We start from the raw sequence: 26,577 nt of genomic DNA on the forward strand, positions 1-26,577 counted from the left end.
TATTTTCATGTCACAAATGGTGAAGTTATATTTGAACTGAATTTACCTGAAAAACAAATTTTCTATTCTTTTAGATTCCCCAATTTTTCTTACAAGATTCTATCCTACATATCACATTTTATTTGTATAGGCTGCAATATGGAGTATGGTGCTGATCCATCCTGCTTATGTTATGCCAGTACATACATTAACCCTTTCATGCACACTGTTCACTACAGCAGACAGTTCTTCTCCAGCTGTTCTCTTGTATATTCATGAGTTTTATTGTTTTAGTTCCTTATCAGCCAACACAGTGGACACTAATGCATCATCCCATACACTGACATTCATACCATTACTGTAACTTTGCTGTTCTTGATAAATCTGATCTGCACTAACATGTTTGAGTGTAAATCAATTGCTTGTTATTGTTAATAGACTGTAATTAACCATTTTTCTTAAACAAAAAGTTGTTTTGTTTTTTTTGCATATTATCTCCATAAAGTAAATAATAACTAATATTACAGTACGTTAAAATGTGACAAAACATCAGATTAGCAGTGTTAAAAAATTTATATCATACTTTTTCCACAGTGTATCAGTAAATACATGTTTCTTTTTGCTTCAAAAATTAAATGCATGGTGTCCAGCTGAGTGGATATTTTTGCAACTCCATGAAAAATAGATTCATAAAAAAATTTCAGTCGCGTTGTTTTTTTCAGCCTAAAGAGGAAGAAAAACACTCAGGAAAAATAACTTGATTAGGGTCAAAACTCGGTATTCAAAATCTCTCTGAGGGGACATTTTAGAGACAATTTGACCCACATTTTTACTTTTAAATTCATTTTTGCTTTAGTTGGACCATAAGGGATTATCCAAAACAAGGAGCTACTTTATATTGAAATAAATGTTGGAATGGCGATCAATTAAAGTTCGCTCTCTGACGGAACATTACTGTGTTTTGACCCATTAAGGTTCTCCTAATTCATGCATGAAAGGGTTAAGAATGTCACACATCACTTTTTAAATCAACAGTTTTCTAATAATAAGCATTTTTAGAAAGAAATAACAATTCTATATTGTTATTTCCTCTTTAGTATGATGATAAACTATCCAATAAATAATTCTGATCCTAGTTTTTGCACAGGGATCATTAGTGTAAACGGTGACATGGCTGCTGAGCATCAGTATGATGGGATCCACAACAACCATGTCTCATCCGTCCACTGACACATTTTGTGTTTTTGTGTCAGCTGTTATTGTTTTAGATCCACAATACTAACATTTATGAATAAGAGGAGAATTAACAATACTAAGTATATAAGTTTATTCCTAATAAAGTACTGGTACTGACCAGAGCATCATGGGTAATGTCACGTCCGTCCACCAGCAAAAGTTTTCACATACACGTGCTATTCAAAATCCATTTCTGAAAATAGAGCTTCCACTGTCAAATAATATCAGTAGTCTGTGCACAAATGTATTAGCATTATTTCAACACAGTTCTATGCATTTATGACAACTTTTTTTTTTTTTGACAAAAATGTCCACTCATTTGACCCCCTGAGTAAATTTTAACAGTTATGTGATGGTTCCAACGTAGAAAAGTGAGTATTTAGGCATTTTCTGCGTTTTTGTCTTCGTCTCTTCTGAGCTGCGTTCCATGTTGTTTGTGTTGATCCTGACGTCATGTGCGTCACAATTAGCGTCCGTGTGAAACGCAACAGTGGAACCGATGTTTAGTGGCAGAGAAATTGAGGAAACAAAACTTCGATTCAGGAAAATTGTAATCGAATAATTTTTTTAATCGATTGGAGTCGATAAATTATTTCAACTCTAATATGTGTGACCGGACTATTCCCTCTGCGTTGTATTATTGTGAGGACAGAAACTCGGGACACAGTGATCTCTTGCGGAGACAGTCTCTATTTATTCACCCTGGACAACAGGATCACAACAGACAGTTAGCTGGGATGCTAAACTAGGTCCCGCACCCAGATCTACAATGATGAAAACATCATATTAACACCGCGCGACACAGACAACAAAATCAACAAGTCCAACATCAAAGCAAATACAACTCAACAAACATGGATAGCACAAATAATAAGAAACATCAGCAAATGAATGTACAAATACACGGGATACGACGATATGAACACTGACCTCCCGTCAGAGACAACATGAAAAAGGGGAGAGCTACGGGCACACAGGGAATTTATATACGAACACTACGGGGGGACACATGAAGAAGAAGTGGGTGTGGCTGGAGGACTAACACCCCAAACAAACTGTACAATAAAGGAAGACACCAGGTATGCATGAACTATAATTGAAAATGACAATTTAATCCAATTTTGTGTAATTATATTAACATATATTGAACGGGTTACATATGCATATGTGTACGTTTGCTCTTGGCTACTCATATTCTTTGGGTTCTGTGACAGCCGTACAACAAATGGTGATAAATCACTTAAGAAAGGTTAAACAGAGAGAAAAATTCATTTGGGAACTGTCATAAAAATGGTGGTGGGTCTTTATGGGCTAACCCCCCCCCCCCCCCCCCCCCCCCCACACACACACACACACACACACACACACAGCTCCAGATAGTGATAGTAACTGTTTGTTTTTCATCTTTTCATACACTTTCCAGTCTGACGTCACACAGGGTGACATAATGTTGGCCAGGTCGTGTGGCTGTCGGCTGGTGGGTGTTTGAGCGATCAGAGCTGGAATGTCTGTGAGTCAACGTGGACGGCTGCGATCTGGTTGGCTAATTGCTTCGTTCCTGACATTTGTGGAAAACAAGCTGCGTGCCATTTCAAACAATGACCAGTCAAACTCTGACCTTTGACGGGAGGCGAACTGTTCATGTCCAAATCACAGCGTGGTGGCATGCCAACTATTACACCATTGTCAGAACAATCCTTGTATTCAGAACAAGAAAAACCTGCAGAAACCTTGACTCACATGCACCCTCCGATTGTTTGAGAAACAAATGAATCAGAAACGATGTCTGTGTTTTCGGTGCTAAGCAAAGTAATCAGTGTAAAACAGGAAAATGAGTCCGAGTCCTTCGGCCGTAGGTGTGGGGACGACTGCGCTGAGTGGCTCCAGTAGAAGCTTCAGGGTTTGAAGCTCCTCATTTGGAGTTCAGCACTGATTAAAACCCCCTATGAAGTTCTGCAATGACCTGCCCTGACATGTAATGGTGATGACAAAGAGGGACAGAATGGTGACAACTTTAAGGCTGGTAGTGCCAGATAAATGCACTGTAAAAACAAACCTTTAGAACAGGAGTGTCAAACTCATTTTATTCTGTGGGCCACACTCAGCTAAATTTAATCTGCAGTGGGCTGGATATCAAAAACAGAGCAAAGTGAAGAAAAAGAGATTTTCAGTTAAAGATATCAATAACTGATTTAGCACCATTTGTGGTAATATTATTGTCTGTATTTTGCATTTTTTTCCAGCAAAAGTCATGTATTTTCTTATATTTAATTTACTGATCATGTAGTTGTTCATAAAAACTAAGATTAAAGTTGAGGGTTATTATATCAGAAACAGAGAAAACTGAAGAAAAAGAGATTTTTTTTCAGCAAAGATATCAAGAACTGAACGTAAAAACAAGTGTCTCCATCCACTGACATTTACACCACAACTTCCAAATGTTTTTTTTTTGTCTTTCCCAAGTGATTTTTTCATCATATATTATAAAATTATCCCCTACATTTTGCATTTTTCTATGAAAACCAGGCATTTTCCTGTATTTAATTTGACTGATCATGTAGAAGTTCATAAAAGCTCAGAGTACATTCAAAGGTTATTAAATCAATTCAGAAAAACATAATAAAAATTGACAAAACAAGCGTCTACAATCACTTTCATTGAGCAGACTCCATGGGTTTTACTGGTGAATCAATGTTGAAGAGAATGACAGCGTTTCCACGGTGACTACGGAGCCTCTGAATGTCCAAATGGGTCATATGTGATGACCATGAAAAGGTGACAATCTGCATTTAGTCTGAGTCATTTACATATATTTATAGGATTAGTCCAGTGGTTCCCGACCTTTTTTGGTTCGTGACCCCATTTTAACATCACACATTTCTGGCGATCCCAGACATTCAAAATGGAGACATGTTTTTGCTAAAATTAATTAGTTTTTGATCATGTAATAGTTTGCTATACTACGTTGCAAATGTTTATTTTAGACAACATTCAGTCTATATAATGTATATTATTATGGACGGAGGCAGTAGAGCCAGGTGTAGATTACTGCACAAAGGGAGAATTGTATTTTCCTTGGTCAGGATATGTTTGGATTTACAAGGCTGACAATTAATACTGAACAAACAAGAACTCAAACTATGAATTATGAAAGAGCTGCAGCATCTGAAACCAATGAATGAACATTTGACAGATAAACAGAACCACAGTGCTGCAGTTTCACACTCACAGTTTGTCTTTTATGGATTGGGATTGTCTCTCTCAACTCACTATAAATTTTTGATTGGTAAGTTTTTATTTTAATTTTTATCAATTACGAGAAATTTCAGGCGACCCCATTTGAATTCCAGGCGACCCCACATGGGGTCCCGACCCCAAGGTTGAAAACCACTGGGTTAGTGGATCAAAAGGTGTTAAACACTAGTGTGTATTTGCAGTAGTGTACATGCTAGATGTGGTAGTTTTTATGCTGTTGTGTAGTCGTGCATGCTGTACCACATTTTGGGGTGGCCATGGCTCAGTTTGGGGTGGCCATGGCTCAGTTTGGGGTGGCCATGGCTCAGTTGGTAGAGCGGGTCGTCCAATAACCAAAGGGTTGACGGTTCAAATCTCGCTCTGTCCATGTGCTGTTGTGTCCTTGGGCAAGACACTTCACCCCCCTTGCCTCCAGTGCTGCTACTCACACTGGTGTATGAATGAGTGTGAATGTTCGGTGGTGGTGGGAGGGGCTGTAGGTGCAGATTGGCTGCCACGCTTCGGTCAGTCTGCCCCAGGACAACTGCGGATACAGATGTAGTTTACCACCACCAGAGGGAGGATGTGAGAGTGAATGAATAATGGATCCACTGTGTGCGCTTTGAGTATGCGTTCATAGAAAAGCGCTATAGAAATCTAATCCATTATTATTATTACATTTGTCCAGCAGTCACAGCCAAAGCATTCTGGCCATAGCAACGTGATGGTAAGGCTATTGTATTCCAAAATTACTAATATCTCCCAAATATTGGTCCTATCAACTTGCCATTTTCACTAGTCTGTTCCTTAACCAAATATTCATAAGTATGCCAAACTGCAGCAGTCAGCTCTGTACGGATTTTGTGTGAATCCTGAGACACACACACATGCACACAGAGGCTTTTATAACATGGATTTTAGATCAGTAGGTGCTTTTGGTCGGTGGTGGATGCTTGGGTATTTATTTATTTATTTTTCTTTTTTTTTTCTTTTTTAGGTTTGGGTATTTTTGGGGTAAGTAGAGCTGAAACACTTGATAAACCCAAAATTCATCAGAAACTGTTCTTGACCATAGTTGAATTATTTACATAAAATACACATTTCATGGTTAAATGTGTGAAATTGATGCTTCTCCTTTCAGTCATTTTTTCCACTTTGAGTGCTTGTTTGGTTAACCCTATAAAACCATTTGTATCATATTTGCTACACCAGGTTCTGAGACCTTTATCTTATCAACAAGATCAATACTTTCCTTAAAAACCTGCTGTATATGACCTGATACTGGTTTTCTGCCCCCTGGTGGATTATCATCCTATTACAGCCAGTGGAAAGGCTTTTATTTTTGCCCTTTTCAATATGGCCGCTAACATTAAATCATCCAACACACATTTTGTAGGAAAGTCTTTGGTAAATTTCAAAAAGTTACGTTAAGGAGAACATGAAAAATATTTGAAAAATATTGAAAAATATTGAAATTTTGGTGCCATTCAAGGAAAATAAAAAGGCTGTAAAAAGTTTTATGTAAAGAAAAAAAAATCCTTGAAATGTTCTATATTTGAAAAATGTTACTGGTAAAATTTATTTTTGTATCTAAAGTTAACATTGTTGTGAGCAAAAACTTGCCAAAAACGCCCAATGTATCGAATGTGATACAAAAAATATACCCTAAACAAAATGATTTGGCAAAGTTTTTGTTTGGATTCTGTGAAAAGGGCGAATAAACATTTGTGGCTGCTGTTTAATGGGTCAGGTTTTACAGATTTGAAGCAGCTTCATGATGGAGCCACTTTGTACAAACCATTCCTTTAATGTTATACAGAAGTACGATGTGTTCTTTCAGTCGACTATTCATGTGTTTGCACCATGTGGGCATGTGTTCAGGCCTAAACCACAGCTCAGACGATGGTGAAATCTGAAGCAGAGGATGGAACAGAGAACAAAACTGATCCAAGTCTGTGACTGACCTGGAGGTGAAGCTTATTAGCAGATCCAGTCCAGATGGAGAAGCACAACATCTGCCAGTACGTGGTAGTGGGTAGTTTTGGAATCTCTGGAAAAAAATGTTTCTATGAAAACAATAAACGGTGGATAGAGATGTAACGATTACCGGTATAATGATAAACTGTGGTAAAATTCCCGAAGGTTAGTATTACCATTTAAATTCTAATTATCATGATGACCGTGTTTGATTACCGCACTTTGAACATAAACTTGATATGGAAAATGGTCCAACAATGGCGATAAGGTGCCATCTTTAAAGCACATTTGTATGTTTGGCATTCACTGTTTTAGACTCATGTTGGTTCAGGTTCCACATTTAGACCAGTATGAGCTAAAGTGGATCAGAATCAGTCAAATAAGAACAGAATAAACTAGAAATAGTGACAAATACAAACGTTTCTCACACTATTACACTAAAAATACACTAAAGTATACAAAAATATGAAAAAATACACTAAAAATATCCTAAACTACACTAAAAATATGCAAAAAATACACTAAAATATACAAAAAATATGGAAAAATACACCAAAAAATACAATAGTATACAATAAATATGCAAAAATACACTAAAAATATTCTAAACTACACTAAAAATATGCAAAAATACACAAAAATATACAAAAAATATGGAAGAATACACCATAAACATACAAAAGTATACAATAAATATGCAGAAATACACTAAAGTATACAAAAAATATGCAAAAATACACCAAAAACATACTAAAGTATACTAAAAATGAGCAAAAATACACTAAAGTACACAAAAAATAAGCAAAAATACACGAAAAACGTACTAAAGTATACTAAAAATAAGCAAAAATACACTAAAGTATACAAAAAATATGCAAAAATACACTAAAAGCATACTAAAGTATACTAAAAATAAGCAAAAATACACAAAAAAAGCAAAAATACACTAAAAACATACAAAAGTAGACAAAAGAAGTGCAAAAATACACATAAATACATATCCTTAATGCACATTTGTATTTTTGATGTTTACATGTTAATATTTGAATGTTTCTGCAACTGTATCGTTTATCATCAGACTAAAAAGTAAATAACAATATAGAATTGTTATTTCTTTATAAAAATGCTTATTTGAAAACTGTTGATGTAAACAGTGCCGTGTGACATTCTTCATGTATCTATTGACATAACATAAGCAGGATGGATCAGCACCATACTCCAGATTGAACCTGTAAAAATAAAACATGTGATATGTGGGAGAGAATCTGGGAAGAAAAATTGGGGAATCTAAAAGAATAGAATATTTGTTTTTCAGGTAAATTCAGTTCAAATAGGACTTGGCCATTTGTGACATGAAAATATGGCATTATTTGTGATGAAATTGGACATTTTTGAGCTGAAAACATAGTTCATATGAGCATCAACATGTTGAACAGAACTGAAATCCTGTACATTTGCAGAACTTGCATTTACCAACACAACGTTCCTTTGGGGATTCACTTACATTGATTTCTTATGCACAAAGACAGAAATAAAACCTCTAAGCAAATTTTAGCCGATTTGTACTTGAATACAGCCCACACCAACCAGGGAACCATAAAGACACTTTAAGGGGGATTTCTTGAAATATCTTTATTTAAACTTTAAATTTCAGATGACAGCAAGAAATAAAAGAGCACAAGTATAAGAACAAAAAAAAAAAAAAGAAAGAAACAAAACCATGCCAATACAATAACCATCATGATCTGAACACATCTCAGCCGATGCAAGTGTCCTCTACACAGAGGAAGTACTACAAAGTAAAAGTCCTTCTCTACCTCTTTGACAGTAGAGACATAATTTCAAAGTAAAAGTCCGACATGGCTTCTCTCCTGGCCTGACGCTGCATGTGTGAGCACCAGGACACTTTGCATAGAGCCGGAAAGGTGGAGACATCACGGTGCCTTTAATAATTCCTCTTAAATACTGTCTGAACACACTTATCTCCTCCAGGATGTGTGTTTATGTGTGTTTATGTGTGTGTGTGAGTGCGACCACAGCAGTGAAACTTCAGTCTCTTCAACTCTGTGTATGACACATATATGATACTGTGATTGTCAGCTGAGCAGAGCTTCAGATCCGGTCTTCCAGAGGACTCCGCCTTGGATCCATTCACTGTGCACACCAAAAGAAAAACACACTTCGAACATAACACTGGGTTACAAAAAAAAAGTTTTTTGCAAGTTGTCTACGTTTTTTCGACAGAATTAGGACCATTTTGCACAAATCCTAAATGCATAAATCCAAAAATGACATCTGTTTTCCTCAATCAGGTCAGGTTTTTTTTTTGCTAATTTGATTTTGAAAAATTTAATCTTCTCACAAAATTGATTACATTTTTGTGACTTTATCAGTAGATTTTTACCTCCGCCAAGGAGGTTATGTTTTTGCCAGGGTTTGTTTGTTTGTCTGTCCGTTAGTGTGCAACATAACTCAAAAAGTTATGGACAGATTTTGATGAAATTTTCAGGGTTTGTTAGAAATGGGATAAGGAAGAAATGATTAAATTTTGGTGGTGATCGGGGGTGGGGGGGCCCACGGGGGGGGCCCATTTCCAACAAACCCTGAAAATTTCATCACAATCTGTCCATAACTTTTTGAGTTATGTTGCACACTAACGGACAGACAAACAGACAGACAAACAAACAAACAAACCCTGGCAAAAACATAACCTCCTTGGCGTGGGGGGGCCCACGGGGGGGGCCACTGATCAGCCTTGGCGGAGGTCTGCGCTCTCCGAGTGCTTCTAGTTTTATATAGTTCTCACCCAAAATAGGTTTTAAGAGAAAAAAAATCATTTCACCGCAGATGTAGCAGAATACGTCAGGCTTATTTTTGCAAGATCTTCTAGTCGAAACCATTTCATTCACCTGTAATATTAAAAAAAAACATTAATCATAAATTGGCAAAAGTAAAATCTTCACAACTCGTTTATTGCAAGAAATATGAAAGAATTTTGTATCATATGATGTGAAAATGCCCATAAATGTAAGCAAAAATGTTCAAAAGCCAATATGTAGCATAGTTCAGAAAGTTGACCTGATTGAGCAAAATTCATGTGATTTTTGGATTCAGCACACCAAAATTATCCTAAATCAGCTCAAAAAACTCAAACAATAAATTTGTTGTCGACCAGTGTAATTTACCCCCCGTCAGCAGCCACACAGTGGCCCAACGATACAAACCACCCAAGTCCATAAAAAAGTCTGAGAAGCCCATATGACCAGAAAGGCTTCTCACTACTGTTGTCATGGTTTCTATATAGTATAATACACAAGCAGGCCCATTTACAGTGGCTGTAGAACACAGAGGGTGGACACTCAGGGTCAGTGAGGACTCCGAACATCCACACAAACAGATCTAGTGGAGAACAGGTGTGTGTGTGTGTGTGTGTGTGTGTGTGTGTGTGTGTGTGTGTGTGGACAGGAAGTGAAGGTAAAAGAGGTATATACCAGTGAGGACCAGAGCTGTTCCACTTCTAATTAAAAACTGACATAAGCAAACACACACACACACACACTCCGACGACAGGAAGGCCGTCCCCATGGCAACGACAACGACATATAAACAGAAACTGAGCGCTTCACGTCACACGCTCCTAAAACACACTCCTCTATCAGTAAATTATAAGCCAACACATACACACACTCGTAGCTATTACAGTAAGGGAAGTGTACACACACACACACACACATACACACACATACACACACATACACACACACTCCTGTCACTGTGAGTACGGCACAGTAAATAAAGGCGGTAAAGGGTCAGTTCACCCAAAATGAAAAAAGAAAACTTCAGTGCAATGTTTAACGTAGTGTCAGGAGTCGACAAAGGAAATGTTCTTCGAGACAAAGACGCTGAAAAGCAAACTATTAACACCGATGTCACACAGGTTAATGTTCTGTTAATTAACTGGGGCTGAGTTTAGAGCGGCTGAAACCCCGCAGACACTAAACTTAGTTGAATTATAGAAGTAGAAAAAAAGAAAGAGATTTTTCAGACGTTGGGTGATCTGACCCTTCGACAAACATCTTTAGTTCTGCGATCAGTGTTCTGTGTGTGTAGGAATAAGGACGTGGACGTCAAACGGTATACGGCAGGATTTCTGTGTGGACATTTTTTTTTGGCATACTTGACAAAAACAGATTGAAATCGTTACCATTTCTGTACAAATTGAACAAAGATGACACACTTACAGTAGGATGTTGTAGGTTCGTTGCATGAGACATATGATCAACTCACAGTTCTTAGGAGCAGATATTGCATCTTACAAACGCGTGGACAACTCTACCAGAGAGTCTGAGACACTTTCAACACTGATCGTCTAATGTGCATTTATTTCACTGTGACCTGATTGTGGATTCAGTTCAAGTGTGAATGTCCGGGACGTTACAGTCGTAGTAACGTAGTCAGAGGATTTCTGTCGGGTTCAGGACGGACGCTCCGGAGCTGGAACGCTGATAACACTGGTCTACAAGGAAAATGCTTCCAGAATAAAAGTAATGAAATTTTACCACGAGAGTCACTGATAAAGAAAAATCCAGTCAAAAATGCTGGTTGGCTGAAGTTTCCAAGATACAGCCTTGGGTCGAAATGTGAAATTCAAGAATTAACGAGAGAATGGGTTTGACTCAAAAAGGAATATTTGTGTCAGAGCTACAAGATCTGCTTCAAAACACTGTCTGCACATTAGAATACATTCACTTTACTGGAGGATTTATAAAACTATTATACACATCAGCCCAGTTCTGAGGTCTCTACACTGGCTCCCTGTCTCTCAGAGAATAGACTTCAAAATTCTCTTACTAGCATATAAAGCACTGAATGGTTCAGGCCCAAAATACTTCAGAGACCTTCTAGTCCAGTATGAACCATCCAGACCACTCAGGTCATCTGGTGCAGGTCTGCTCTGTGTTCCCAAAGTCAGAACTAAACATGGAGAATCAGCGTTCAGTTTCTATGCTCCGTATATCTGGAACAAACTACCAGAAAATATCAGGTCTGCTGAGTGTGAGTTCTTTTAAGTCCAGGTTAAAGACTCACCTGTTCACTGCTGCCTTTGACTAAAAGGCTTTTGACTTTTTAAATTTTATATTCTCTTTGAAACTCTGCACTGCAACTTTTACTTTGATATGTGTGTGTTTTTATTTTTATTTTATTCTATTTTTTTTTTTTTTTTTGATTTTATGTGTTGTTTTCTTACTTGCTGTTTTTAATCACCTTTTATATGTTTCTTTTATAATGTTTTAAATGTGTTTCTTTTTGTTTCTTTTATTTCAATGTCCTGTGTGAAGCACCTTGAATTGCCTTGTTGCTGAAATGTGCGATACAAATAAACTTACCTTGCCTATATAAATGTACATAAACCAATATACAGGGTGGGGAAGCAAAATTTACAATGAACATTTAGTTGTTTTTTCTCAGCAGGCACTACGTCAATTGTTTTGAAACCAAACATATATTGATGTCATAATCATCCCTAACACTATTATCCATACCTTTTCAGAAACTTTTGCCCATATGAGTAATCAGGAAAGCAAACGTCAAAGAGTGTGTGATTTGCTGAATGCACTCGTCACACCAAAGGAAATTTCAAAAATAGTTGGAGTGTCCATAAAGACTGTTTATAATGGAAAGAAGAGAATGACTATGAGCAAAACTATTACCAGAGAGTCTGGAAGTGGAGGAAGCAACAAAAAACGTACCAAAGCTTTTATTAAAGCTCTCCAATCCGAAATCCTAAAGGATCCAACCAAATCCATCCAGATACCAGGTACTGCCATGGCTTACAGCACAGGTGTCAAACATGCGGCCCGGGGGCCAAAACCGGCCCGCCAAAGGGTCCAATCTGGCTCGCGAAACAACTTTACAAAGTGCAAAAATTCAAAAATTACCCTGAAGATATTAACAGTCAAGGGCATCAAACTCAAATATAACAGCATAATAACCTAGAAATAATGACTCCAAATTTTGTTCTTGGTTTAATGTGAGAAAAATAATATGATATTTTGCTTATAAATAATGGCAACACCAATTTTTTCTCTTTGATTTATTGCGAAGAGCATTAATTTTTGATATCCTTTAACAATAAAATGTCAATAACCTGAACAAATATGAACAACCTGGAATGTCTAAAGAAAAAATAAGTGCAATTTTAACATTATTCTGCCTGTTTTATGCCTTGGTAGATTTGATCTGTCATGCACATGTAGAAATCATAAGTTCAGGCATAATATTGATAAAATTGTACTTATTTTTCTTCAAACATTTCAGTTTTTTCCAGTTATTCACATCTTTTTTGTTTTGGATAGAAATAGTTTCATCATTTAATGTTATTTTTTGCACAAAAAATTTGGAGTAGTCATTATTTATAGGCTATTCTGCTATTATTTAACTGGATCCGGCCCACTGGAGATCATATTGGGCTGAATATGGCCCCTGAAAGAAAATGAGTTTGACACCTCTGGCTTACAGCAAACTACCCAGATGGAAATTATGTATGGACACAGGATGGTGCTCCAGCCCACACAGCTAGAAAAATACAAGATTTCTGCAAATCCAACTTTAGCAGTTTTTGGGAATCGTGTTTATGGCCGCCTTCTAGCCCAGATCTAAACCCTCTGGATTCTGCTGTTTGGGGCGTTTTAGAACATGCTACCAATAGAACATCACACAGCAATGTCGACTTTCTTAAAGATACTATTAAAGAAGAATGGGAGAAGTTGTCACCCCAATATCTGAGGAACACTTGCACAAGTTTCAGGAAGCGTGTGAAGGCAGTTATTGAAAAACATTTTCTATTATGTACATTTTCTTGTGGCAAATAAATTCTCATGACTTTCAATAAACTATTTGGTCATACACTGTCTTTCAATCCCTGCCTCAAAATATTGTAAATGTTGCTTCCCCACCCTGTACATGTGTAATAACACTTCATCATATACTTTGAAAACATCAGCAAAACCGGCATTTTTGTCATTTATTTTCCAATTAATCTTATTAAAATACGTAAAAAAAAATTTTTTTGTTTTTTTTGTTCTGTAATTATTGAAGAAAATGGTTGAATTGTTGAGTCTGCTTGTATGACTGGACTGCCATGATCATAATGTTGGGTGTAATTCAGTTACTGCACTATCTATTTGTCGTGGTTTGATGTTAAAATTAGGAAAATATTATTGTTCGACTCTTGTATCAAGTTAGCGATAAAGGTGTAAAAGCACTGAGGGGCAGGATTAAATAAGTTCATACTTCTTCCTACTCCTTTTCGACCATGCAACATTCAGACTTGTATGTGCTTGGAGATAGATTCTGTCCATTTGAATGTTTTATTTTGTTTTTATTTTGTTTTGTTTTTTGTATGTTCGAAATAAATAAATAAATAAATGTATTCTTATTTTTATTTTCATTGTGGGTTTGGTTCTTGTACACCTTGTTAAAAAAAAAAAAAAAAAGAAAAATGCTAAGTGTGGCTCTGAATTCAGGGTTTTTTTTTGTCTTTTGTTGGACAGTGACTATTATATTTTTTCTGTCAAACTTGCATTGCCTGAATTGTTGAGTTTGTCTTTGTTGTGACATACTTTTCAATATAAATACTGAAGAAAAAAACAAAACATAACATTTAGCACATTTAATCTCTGAAGCAAATCATTTCTAAAAAATTGTAGACCAGTTTAATAGAGCAGGCCATCCCACACTGCACTACCTCCTCTGACCACAGGGGGGTGCTGCTAGAACTAACCTCTTAGCTGGAGCCACAGGAGGGTCTGAGTTCCCTTCAGAGACCACATCGTTAGCCACATAGCATACTTGCCGAACTTACACACAAATGGACAAAAGTATTGGGACATGTTGAATTCAGGTGTTTTTTTTTTTTCTAACAGGGGTCTGGGATGCAAAACAATAATGACAAATGTCACAATTGACTAAAAGGCTTTTGACTTTTTAAAATTTTATATTTTCTTTTGAAACTCTACACTGCAACTCGTACTTTAACCCTTTCATGCATAGTGGTCACTACAGTGGACAGTTCCTCTACAGCTTTACTCTTGTATATTCATGGGTTTTGTTGTTTTAGTTCCATATCAACCAACACAGTGGACACTTATGCATCATCTCATAAACTGCAATTCATACCATTACTGTAACTTTGCTGTTCTTGATTGGTTCTTGAGTGGAAATCAATAGTTAATATTTATTTTTTGCATATTATCTCCATGAAGTGAGTAATAACTAGTATTAGAATATGTTAAAATGTGAGAAAACATCAGATTACACTGGGTTACAAAAAAATGTTTTTTGCAAGTTGTCTAGGTTTTTTCAACTGAATCAGGACCATTTTGCACCGCTAAATCCAAAAATGACATCTGTTTTTCTCAATCAGGTCAGGGTTTTTTTGCTAATCTGATGTTGAAAAATTTAATCTTCTCACAAAATTGATTACATTTTTGTGACTTTATCAGTTGAATTCTTTTTATATAGTTCTCACCCAAAATAGGTTTTAAGAGAAAAAAAATCATTTTCTAACAGGATTCTTGTTAGGTACAATGGTGTATTCACCGCAGATGCAGCAGAATACGTCAGGCTTATTTTTGCAAGATCTTCTAGTCGAAGCCATTTCATTCACCTGTAATATTAAAAAAACATTAATCATAAATTGGCAAAAGTAAAATCTTCAGAACTCGTTTATTGCAAGAAATATGAAAGAATTTTGTATCATATGATGTGAAAATGCCCATAAATGTAAGCAAAAATGTTCAAAAGCCAATATGTAGCATAGTTCAGAAAGTTGACCTGATTGAGCAAAATGAAAGAAACTTTTGGATTCAGCACACCAAAATTATCCTAAATCAGCTCAAAAAACTTCAACAATAAATTTGTTGTTGACCAGTGTTAGCTGCATTAAACATGGTTTCATTTCACTGTTTTCATATCACTTCATGATATTGGGTTTTAAATACATGTTTCTTTGCTTCAAGAATAAAATTCATGGTGTAGCTGAGTGGACATTTTTGTAACTCCATGAAAAACAGGTTGATTAAAAAAAAAAAAAAAAAAAAAAAAAAATTCAATCACATTGTTTTTTTCATGCCTAAAGAGGAATAAAAACACTCAGGAAAAAAATCTTGATCAAGGTTCTCATAATTCATGTATGAAAGGGTTAATATGTGTGTGTTTTTATTTTTTTTTATTTTATGTGTTGTTTTCTTACTTGCTGTTTTTAATCACCTTTTACATGTTTCTTTTAGAATGTTTTAAATGTGTTTCTTTTTCCCCTGTCGTATTTCAATGTCCTGTGTGAAGCGCCTTGAATTGCCTTGTTGCTGAAATGTGCGATACAAATAAACTTGCCTTGCCTAATATAGTTTCATATTGAGCTAAATACCATATTGATTATTAATATTGATGTTTATAAGTCAAATCCTCACAAACAGGACATCTTAAAGCTGTAACCATGATGTGTCCCAATATTTTTGTCCATATAGCTTATAAACATCAGTATTTCCTTAACCCTTTCATTCACAGTGGTCACTACAGTGGACGGCTATTTTACAGCTGTTCTATTCATGGATTTTGTTATTTTAGTTCCATATCTGCCAACACAGTGGACGCTCATGTATCATCCCATACACTGCAGTTCATAGAATTACTGTAACTTTGCTGTTCTTCATAAATTTGATCTGCACTAACATGTTTGAATGTAAATCTGTTGCTTGTTGTTGTTATTAGACTGTAATTAACATTTTTTTTAAAACAAAATGATGACAAAAGTAGCACTGGGTTTTTATGGGTTAAACAAAAAGCTTTCTTTTTTGGCATATTATCTCCATGGAGTGAGTAATGACTAGTATTAGAGTATGTTAAAATGTGAGAAAACATCAGATTAGCTGCATTAACAATGTTTTTATTTCATAGTTTTCATACAGTATATCAGTAAAGATGGTTTGAAAATTAAATGCGTGGTGTCCAGCTGAATGGACATTTTTGCATCTCCGTGAAAAATAGGTTAAAAAATGTCAAACGCATTGTTTTTTTAATGCCTAGAGCACAGGTGTCAAACATGCGGCCCGGGGTCCAAATCCGGCCCGCGGGATGAATTTGTGAAATACAAATATTACACTGAAGATATGAACAATCAATGGTGTCAAAATCCTTTTAATTCAGGTTCCACATACAGACACATGCAGTCTAATTAGATTTCCACTGGGTCAGAACCAGTAAAATATTATCATAATAACCTATAAATAATGACAACCCCAAATTTCCTCTTTGTTTTTTTGGTGTAAAGAAGTAAAATTACATGAAAATGTTTACATTACCAAATGATACTTCTACAAAAAATGTGAATAACATGAACAAATATGAACAAACGGAAATGCCTTAAGAAAAGTAAATACAATTTTACCAACATTCTGCCTGATACTAAATGTTTTGTGCAACTGTAATGCACATGTGGAAATGATAAACTGAAAAACCGAGGCAGAATATTGTTAAAATTGCACTCGTTTTTCTTAAGACGATTCAAGTTGTTCACGTTATTCAGATTTTTAAGGAAACTTTGTAGATGTAAACCTGATCAGAATATAATGTTACTTTTTTCACTGTTATTATTTTACTGGTCTGACCCACTGCAGATCAAATTGGGCTGAATGTGACCCCTGAACTGAAATGAGTTTGACACCCCTGGCCTAGAGGAATAAAAACACTCAGGAAAAAAATCTTGATTTAAGGTTCTCATAATTCATGCATGAAAGGGTTAAAGTTTAATGGGAGATTTTTCTTCCTAAGTGAGATGTGATGAAAGTAGATGGTTAGCTGTGGTGGAAAATTATTATTTACAGTCAGAGTACAAAAAATATTTTAGAAATTTAGAGGTGGAATATTTAAAATCAGAGTCATGGATTTAAAAAAAAAAAAGAATGTTCAGAGAAATTAAGTAAAAAGGATCTCTGAGGCATTTTGGAAACAAAGATAAAAAATTTAAGCCAAACTAACCAATGCAATGATGTTATCAAAATATAAAACTATATTATGGCATTTGTCATTATTGTTTTGTGTCTCAGACCCCTGTTAGAAAACAAACACCTGAATTTAACGTGTCCCAATACTTCTGTCCATTTGTGTATGAGTCAGGCAGTTGTTCTAGGAGGGCAACGATATGACAGGTTTCTGATGGCAGTGTCATTCTGTCTGTCTGAACACTGACCAATAGACTGTGGGTTTTCCTGTCTACATAAAAAAACAGGCAGTGTGTCTGTGTGTGTGTGTGTGTGTGTGTGTGTGTGTGTGTGTGTGTGTGTGTCTGTCTGTCTGACATCAACACTTGATAGTGAAGGACAGATGATTGTCTTCTGGCAGGATTGTCAGATGAGAAAGTACAACGGCAGTTACATTTTTTTTTTTTTTTTTTACAGTTTTTTCTTGATTCCATTCAGAGCTTATAAAGCATTTCTTCTCCTCCCCATCACTGGCTTTAAGATCTGGAGGCAGTGACATTGTTTTCTGTATTACTACAGATGCATTATTGCACCAGACATAGAATAGTCTCTCTCACACACACTCACACACACAAAAACGACAAAAAAAACAAAAAAAACAAATTTAGTCCACTTTGTCATTTGACTCCAGAATCAGGTGCCAGACAATACTTCTCTATTTCCATTCACGTTGTTTTTTTTCTTTTTAGTGAATATATCCAGCTTCACGGTCATCTGACCACGGCCTGTTTTCTAGGAAGACCAGCCCAGGAATTCCACAGAAGGATCTTCTTTCTTATGCCGATAAATCTGAAATGACCAGTTTTTCCATTTTATTCCCAATTTCTCCGGGGACTTGAAGTTCCTCAGAATCGTAGTCATCGTCGAATGACCTGAAAGCACATAAACCAAGGTAAGTGTGAGTAAGCAGCTGTGGACTGAGGAGGCCAAAAGGACACACATTTCACTCTAGTACAAGTACAGACCAGGGATGTAACGATAACCGGTATAATGATAAGCCGCGGTAAAATTCCTGAAGGTTAGTATTACCATTTAAATTCTAATTATCATGATAACTGTGTTTGATTACCGCACTTTGAACATAAACTTGATACAGAAAATGGTCCAACAATGGTGATAAGGTGCCATCTTTAATGCACATTTGTATGTTTGGCATTCACTGTTTTAGACTCATGTTCATTCAGGTTCCACATTTAGACCAGTATGAGCTAAAGTGGATCAGAATCAGGCAAATAAGAACAGAATAAACTAGAAATAATGACAAATACAAACGTTTCTCACACCATTACACTAAAAATACACTAAAGTATACAAAAATATGCAAAAATACACTAAAAAAAAAACTAAACTACACTAAAAAATATGCAAAAATACACTAAAATATACAAAAAAAAGGAAAAATACACTAAAAACATACAAAAGTATACAATAAATATGCAAAAACACACTAAAGTATACAAAAAATATGCAAAAATACACTAAAACAATACTACAGTATATTAAAAATAACCAAAAATACACTAAAGTATACAAAAATATTCAAAAATACACTAAAAATATACTAAACTACACTAAAAATATGTAAAAATACACTAAAATATACAAAAATATGTAAAAATACACTAAAAACATACAAAAGTATACAATAAATATGCAAAAATACACTAAAATATACAAAAAATATGCAAAAATACACTAAAACGATACTAAAGTATACTAAAAATAAGCAAAAATACACTAAAGTATACAAATATATGCAAAAATACATTAAAAATCGACTAAACTACACTAAAAATATGTAAAAATACACTAAAATATACAAAAATATGTAAACATACACTAAAAACATACAAAAGTATACAATAAATATGCAAAAATACACTAAAGTATACAAAAAATATGCAAAAATAGACTAAAACAATACTAAAGTATACTAAAAATAAGCAAAAATACACTAAAGTATACAAAAATATGCAAAAATACACTAAAAATCAACTAAACTACACTAAAAATATGTAAAAATACACTAAAATATACAAAAATATGTAAAAATACACTAAAAACATACAAAAGTATACAATAAATATGCAAAAATACACTAAAGTATACAAAAAATATGCAAAAATACACTAAAAACATACCAAAGTATACTAAGAATACGCAAAAATACACTAAAGTATACCAAAAAAAATGCAAAAATACACTAAAAACATACTAAAGTAGACAAAAGATGTGCAAAAATACACATAAATACATATCGTTAATGCACATTTGTATTTTTGATGTTTACATGTTAATATTTGAATGTTTCTGCAACAGAAAGTACATTGTGCCTGGTATGTTTAATTTTTTTTCTAATTATTTCAGTGTGTGTATATGTACTTTTTGAACATTTTGACCACATTTCAACAATACCGTGATAATAATGATAACTGTGATAATTTTGGTCACAATAACCGTGATATGAAATTGTCATATGGTTACATCCCTAGTACAGACATGGTAGAAGTACAAATACTGATGGAACTTTTTACTGCAGTGACAGTGACATGGTACAGGCCTGAAACGTACTTAGCATAAACCGAAAAAGCCCTGAACCTCATGTCATATTAATACAATGTGAAGACTAACAGACCAATCTAACTGAAAACAATGAACATAAACTTATTTATTTGATTTACTTCTTTACTTTTGTTTAAATGTCATATTAATACAATGTGAAGACTAACAGACCAATCTAACTGAAAACAATGAACATAAACTTATTTATTTGATTTACTTCTTTACTTTTGTTTAAATGTTCCAATTTTCTCACATCTATGCACAGTTCCGTACATTATTACATATTTTAAATTTGGACTTTGTTGTGTCTTTTATACTATTTTGTCTTGCTATGTTTTGTTCTGTGTTTTGTGTTTTTTGTTCCACTCTGACATTATTTGTCTTCTTACGGTTTTCTTTTTGTTATTTATTGTCACATCATTTTTGCCTTGTTACAACTCTTCTATAGGTTTTGTTTTGTTCCATCTGTTGATGCAAAATAAAACTTACTGATAATTCTGCTCAGATGCAATAAACTTTAAATAAAAAGCCTGTTTTAAAACTGCACAGAATAAAAAGTACAGATATTTGTCTTAAATGTACACAGTAAAAAGTAAAAACTGTCTGAAAGATAAATACTCAAGTCAAAATCAGAGTATTATTATTTGACCTTAATTGAATCAGTTTCCATTTGCTGACCGGAAACATGTCTCAGGGAAAACACTACACTTTAAATGAACTGACTGGATTTCCACATCTCTAAATGCACAGATTACACTGGGGAACACAGTTTTTGTTGAGTTAGGTCTGACAGCTGTTTTTAACTAATTTTTGGGTTCGGAATCCAAAACTAATCTCATTTTTTCTGTATCACATCAAGTTTTTGAACTATAGGATCCCTGTTTTCTTAAAAAATATGAAAAAATACTGTACTTAACAGATATGTGCTTGTTTTATAAAAATGTTCAAATATTGACATACAATGAAATATCAAATCCCCTACAAACTGAATCCTCGTGAATTTCAAAATCTGCATCATTGCTGTCACTGCGTTCTTCAACATCACTCAGATCTTCTAGAGGAGGTAGTTGTTCGAAAACTGGCACTGGAATTTCAGCTAAATGAGGCATTGGTCTTATAGCTGACGGTAGATTAGGATATTCTATTTTACTTTTATTTTTCTTGTTAAATCCTGATGTTTTCACTCAGCAAAAGTAACACTGTGCAATCTTTTTGCTCTGGCCAAACCATGGGGATACCAAATGCCAACTGCTTGTACACTTTGTGAGGGCCCCATGGCTTGTCTTGATCACAGAGTTTTACTTTAAAATATGCAAAATATGCTTGTTTGTCAAATGCACTGATGTTTGTCCTCTGACTTGGAATGGTGAAACTACCACAAATATAGCAAAAGGAGTCAGGGTTGTTTAGGCATTTATGACGAGAAGTAGCTGCAGCAGACATGATCTGGAACAAAGGAAATATATACCTATGGAAAAAAAACACTAAGATGGAAGAGTTACAAGCTTTGAAAACTAAAAAAACAGCATAAAACGAAATACAACTTACAACGGTATGCCCATGGTTACAAGGTTAAGAGAAAAGCCACCACAAATCCTCTTAATTCCTACTATGCTACCTTTCTGTTTGCAGATATTGATAGTACTGACCTATTTGGAGCTGCACACACTTCTAACTGCACTGTCTCAATTGTGACGGCACAAACACGTTGCCACGTAGCTGTAGATGAGTCCAATCGTAATCAGCTGGCAAGTCTTACTACAGTTAATCAGTAGAATTTTGCTTAGCTGGAGGGTAAGTTGTGGAGGAAAAACTTGACGTGCTAGAAAAAAACTGACTGCAATTTTGGAATCAGCATGCCAATTTTAGGTTTAATCAGCATAAAAATCTAACGCAACAGAATTTTTTTTTTCAAATTGTTCCCCAGTGTTATTGTACAGGTGTTACGTATGGTTGCACGTCGTACCCCTCGTGCAGCTGTTCATTTGCAGTCTCTTCTGCCACCAGTATCTCATACTCCTCTGAGGCGTATTTATCCCAGTCTGATGGTTCTGGACCGTCACTGTCAATGTCCTGCAACAACACACAAGAACCACAAATAGGACTGATTCGTACACTTACACATGTACTGCTCTTCAAAAAATGTACATCATAAAGCAAAGCAAGTCCAGACCGAAGAGAAAAATCCATATTTGTGGATTATTGGGCGTATAGTTCTTGATCATTCCTTATATATTTGTAAACTAAATGCATCCAGGCTGTTTCTTTATTACACCTAAGAAGAAAAGTAAGCAGTAAACAGTAGGCCTGTAACGGTACACAAAATTTTCGGTTCGGTACGTTTTCGGTTTTCAAAGCCACGGTTCGGTTCAGTACGGGAAGAAAGAAAACCCCTCAAAATGTCTATTAATGCATTCATGAATTTTTTAACATTCTTCCCCCAATTTTTGGAGACAATAGAATATAGAAAAACAGGAATAATATAATTCTGCTGCTACAAATCAAATAGAAAATAAAATAAATTATTAATATTACTAAATGTATTTTAAACATTAGTATTGTACTTTTCCCTGAAAGGTAGTTTCGAACAAACAAGAAAAATCTAATCACAGCTCTGTCACTTCACATTCTGCAGAAAAATAACAAAATTCCACATGAAGTGCAACATTAACAAGAGGGTAAACTAGTGTTCTGTTTAAACAAACTGAAGAGAAACACTGACAACACAATGAACCAAATTATTTATTTTAGGACAGAGAGCAAACTGTTTAGGACACTGTGTGTATTTGTGTGAGCCTGTGCACGGGGGATTTTTTTTTTTTTTGTCGGAGCTGGGGGGTAGGGGGGGTGCGCAGTTATATACCTGGGGGTGCGGTCCATAACTAACGTAACGAACGCTGTCGTGAAACAAAAGTGAAACTTTACATACTTTCAACGTTCTATTTATTCCTCTATTATACAGCGTGCGTGATAGACAGACAGAAAGACACACAGACAGACAGACAGAGCTAGTGTCAGTGTTTTAGAACTACCATAGTTCATAGGCGGTAAACAACATCCGTCTTATCACCGTCTCTGTCCTCGTTGTTGTCTTTCACCTGAACCTGAACTGATCCAAACTGGACTGGACTGATGGTGGAGGGTCTTCAGTCTCTTCCTTCCAGGTTCAAATCATATTTGTTGTTTTTTTTAACCTTATATCAGCTGCTATTTCATATTTCAGGTCAATGTGTGCTCCTTCAATATGTCTGTGTAAAACTTGCGTGGATTTAAAGTTCCGCATCGAATGACATCTTTCATTCCTTTTTCTTTTTCTTAACATACTGTGCCGTTTCGGTACAGCTGTGTACCGAACTGAACAGGTGTGTACCGAAACGGTTCGGTTCGGTGCGTGTACCGTTACAGGCCTAGTAAACAGACAGCAGAAATGTTGGCGGGAATGTGGAGAATTTGATCTAGATCACACTCGTTTTTTGGAAATGTGATAAAATAACTGTGTGTGGAGCACTAAAACAAATAATGGGGTATGAGATTCCAATGTGCTGTGATGTTCTGTATTTGTGTAACTCATCTGATGGAAATGTAGTAGGAAATGACATATACTTGGTTAAGATACTTTTGGTGGCTTCCAAAAAAGCTATTACACGGAACTGGGGAAGGACAGAAGCACCAACACAACACCAGTGGATTGAAATTATTGATGGAATATGTACAATGGAAAGGGTGAGTCATAGACTGTGACAACAGGAAGCACAAATGGACAAAAAGTGGAATAAATGGACTGTTTACAGAGATAAGAGGATGGAAAGAATGGATAGGGCTGTGTTGAGGAATGTGTGATGCAACCAAGCAATGCTGGTTTGTTCATTTTTCATTTTTTGTCGTTGTGTCAAAAATGTGTGAATTTCAGTAAAAATAGGACCAACGGCCCTGTAGCTTACCGGCCAAATTAAAAGCTTTGGGAAATGTATCCAGATGCCATTTATTATCACCCAGTTCTGTGTGTTTATTCTATTACAGAAATAGCCCATGTTTTGGTCATATTCCAATCAGATCTGTAAAAAATTCAAATTCCAACTTGATATCATTGATACTTTCTGATTTATTGGATCAATCCACTTCCTATGTCTTATAATGGGAAAATTTTTCAAAGTTGCACCAAATCCAGAATCAGATCTGGATCGAAATAATTTCAATACCTTGTGTTAACATCATCATACAGAAGCTGTATACCAAGTTTGAAGTCAATCAGAACTGGAGTTTGGGAGAAAAAGACGATTGAATTTTTTTCCCCATAAGAGCCCATGTTAAATTTTCCATAAGTTCCCGGATCCCGAAGAAGATCCTGATCAGCATGTGGCCATTATGTTTTGGTCATCTCCCCATCAGGGCTGGACTGTAGAAATTTCAACTTGATATCATTTATATTTACTGAGTTATTGCATCCATCCACTTCCTATCTCTTATAATGGGGAAATTTTTCAAAGTTGCACCAAATCCAGAATCAGATCCGGATCCAAATAATTTTACTAACTTTTGTTGACATCATCATAAAGAAGCTGTATACCAAGTTTGAAGTCAATCGGAATTGTAGTTGCGGAGAAGAAGACGATTGAAATTTTTGTAACAGACGACAGATGCCGACAGACGCTGCATGATGACAATAGTTTATGGCCTGTTGGACAGTAAGCTAAAAACTTAAGTGACCAAAAAAAAAAAAAAAAAAAAAAAAAAGCATCCAGGCTGGTGAACAATTACCACATAATCAGACTTATTGCATTTTTTAAAAGCACATTACACTGATTTTGCAAAAAGTTGACAAATATAAGTTGATGAATACAACACAAAGGTCAAATTTCATCACTATATCTACATGATCATCCAAAACTTGAGCTCTAATGGGTGCTCTATGGTCATCTCATTAGGGTTAGGGTTGTTGTCTGTTGCTTCCTGTCTTTGTCTAACATTCCTTTGAATATTCAGTTGTGCATATTTGACCCTCTGTAGCAGGGCTGTCAAACTCATTTTAGTTCAGTTCCACATTCAGCTAAATTTGATCTGCAGTGGGCCGAACCAGTAAAATAATAACATAATAATATATAAATAATGTCAACTCTGAACTTTTCTCTATGTTTTAGAGCGAAAAAAGTACATTTACATTATGAACAGGTTTACATCTACAAACTATCCTTTCAAAAGATGTGAATAACATGAACAAACTGAAAAAATAAATGTAATTTTAACAATATTCTGCTTCAGTTTATCATTTACACATGTTCATTAGAACTTACAGATCACAGTGGATCCACAAATACACAGAACATTTAATAACAGGCAGAATATTGTTAAAATTGTACTTACTTCTCTTAAGACATTTCAGGTTATTCGCATTTTTTGCAAAATTATACTTTGTTTTAGAGTAAATACATGAAAATATTTACATTTACAAAGCGAAACATTTTGAGTTGTCATTATTTTTATGTTATTATGATAGTATTTTACTGAATCCTGCCCACTTCAGATTGAGTTGGTCTGAATGTGGAACCTGAACTAAAAGGACTGTTAATATTTTAGTGTAATTTTTGCATTTCACAAATTCATCCAAAGGGCCAGACTGGACCGTTTGGTGGGCTGGATTTGGCCCCCGGGCCACATGTTTGACACCTGTGCTCTACAGCATCATTTTGCCTGTGGTTTGTACGATGCCAACTAAAATGCCCCACCAGCATCTGAAATACTGTATGAAATATTAGCTGAGCATGTATATTTTACATTAAACATGTAGACTGATACCTTTTGCACAGCAAATGGATCTCTCTGTTCATGGTCCAGATATTTCTCCAGGTTAAAGAAAGTGTCAAAGAATATGTGAGCCATACGGCATCGCTTCAAATCCCCCAGGGTTATTTTACCTGCAAGAAAAGACAGCAAAACAATCATATGTGTGTAACATTAATATAGGAGATGTTCCAATGTAGAGAACCCAAGGAAACAGGGTTTGAAGGAAAAATACCAGCAGTGAGCTCTACTGGCACTAACCTGGGCTTTCAGGTTTGACCAGGTCGAGCATCTGGCAAAGCAAATCCTGAAACGGCAGAGGTTCAATGCCCATCCTCTCCATCCTCTCACACTGTTCCTCATAGAAATACTCCAGCTCAAACATGGACAAGACGCCGTCTCCATCAGCGTCCATGCAGCGGAACCAGTACTCTATACTGGAAAGGAACACAAATGGAGCATCACACACTGATAATTATTAACTGATGTGTAGGATGTGTATGTGTATGTGTGTGTGTGTGTGTGTGTTAGTGGTCAAGACTCCCTACACCTGTCAGGATCACAATGTACCAAGACCAAGCTGAGACCACAAAAACACCACATACACAACTAGAAAAGCACTCAGAGAAAAAAACCAAAAAACCAAAAACCAAAAAAAAAAAAAAAAAAAAAAAAAAAAAAAAAAAGAAGCACTCAGAGAGCGCAGACCTTCGCCAAGGCAGATCAGTGCTTTCAAGTACTGCATTATAAAAGTATGCATGACCTTAGTACT

At 35.4% G+C, this 26,577-nt stretch overlaps 1 protein-coding gene across 4 annotated transcripts in view; it reads right to left on the reverse strand.

The window, feature by feature from the left end:
* Positions 1-17,860: 17,860 nt before the first annotated feature.
* Positions 17,861-26,577, reverse strand: part of ppp2r3a (protein phosphatase 2, regulatory subunit B'', alpha) — a 123,298-nt gene continuing 114,581 nt past the window's right edge. For all 4 annotated transcript variants that reach the window (XM_030127330.1, XM_030127329.1, XM_030127327.1 and 1 more), the window contains 4 exons: positions 26,067-26,242; positions 25,821-25,939; positions 21,994-22,100; positions 17,861-18,337 (listed from right to left, as the gene is read on the reverse strand). In XM_030127330.1, coding sequence (XP_029983190.1) covers positions 18,241-18,337; positions 21,994-22,100; positions 25,821-25,939; positions 26,067-26,242 — 499 coding nt within the window. In that variant the 3' untranslated portion in view covers positions 17,861-18,240. The remainder of the gene's footprint in view (positions 18,338-21,993; positions 22,101-25,820; positions 25,940-26,066; positions 26,243-26,577) is intronic.

Source organism: Sphaeramia orbicularis, chromosome 22 (assembly GCF_902148855.1).
Source record: "Sphaeramia orbicularis chromosome 22, fSphaOr1.1, whole genome shotgun sequence".
NCBI classification, from domain to species: domain Eukaryota; kingdom Metazoa; phylum Chordata; class Actinopteri; order Kurtiformes; family Apogonidae; genus Sphaeramia; species Sphaeramia orbicularis.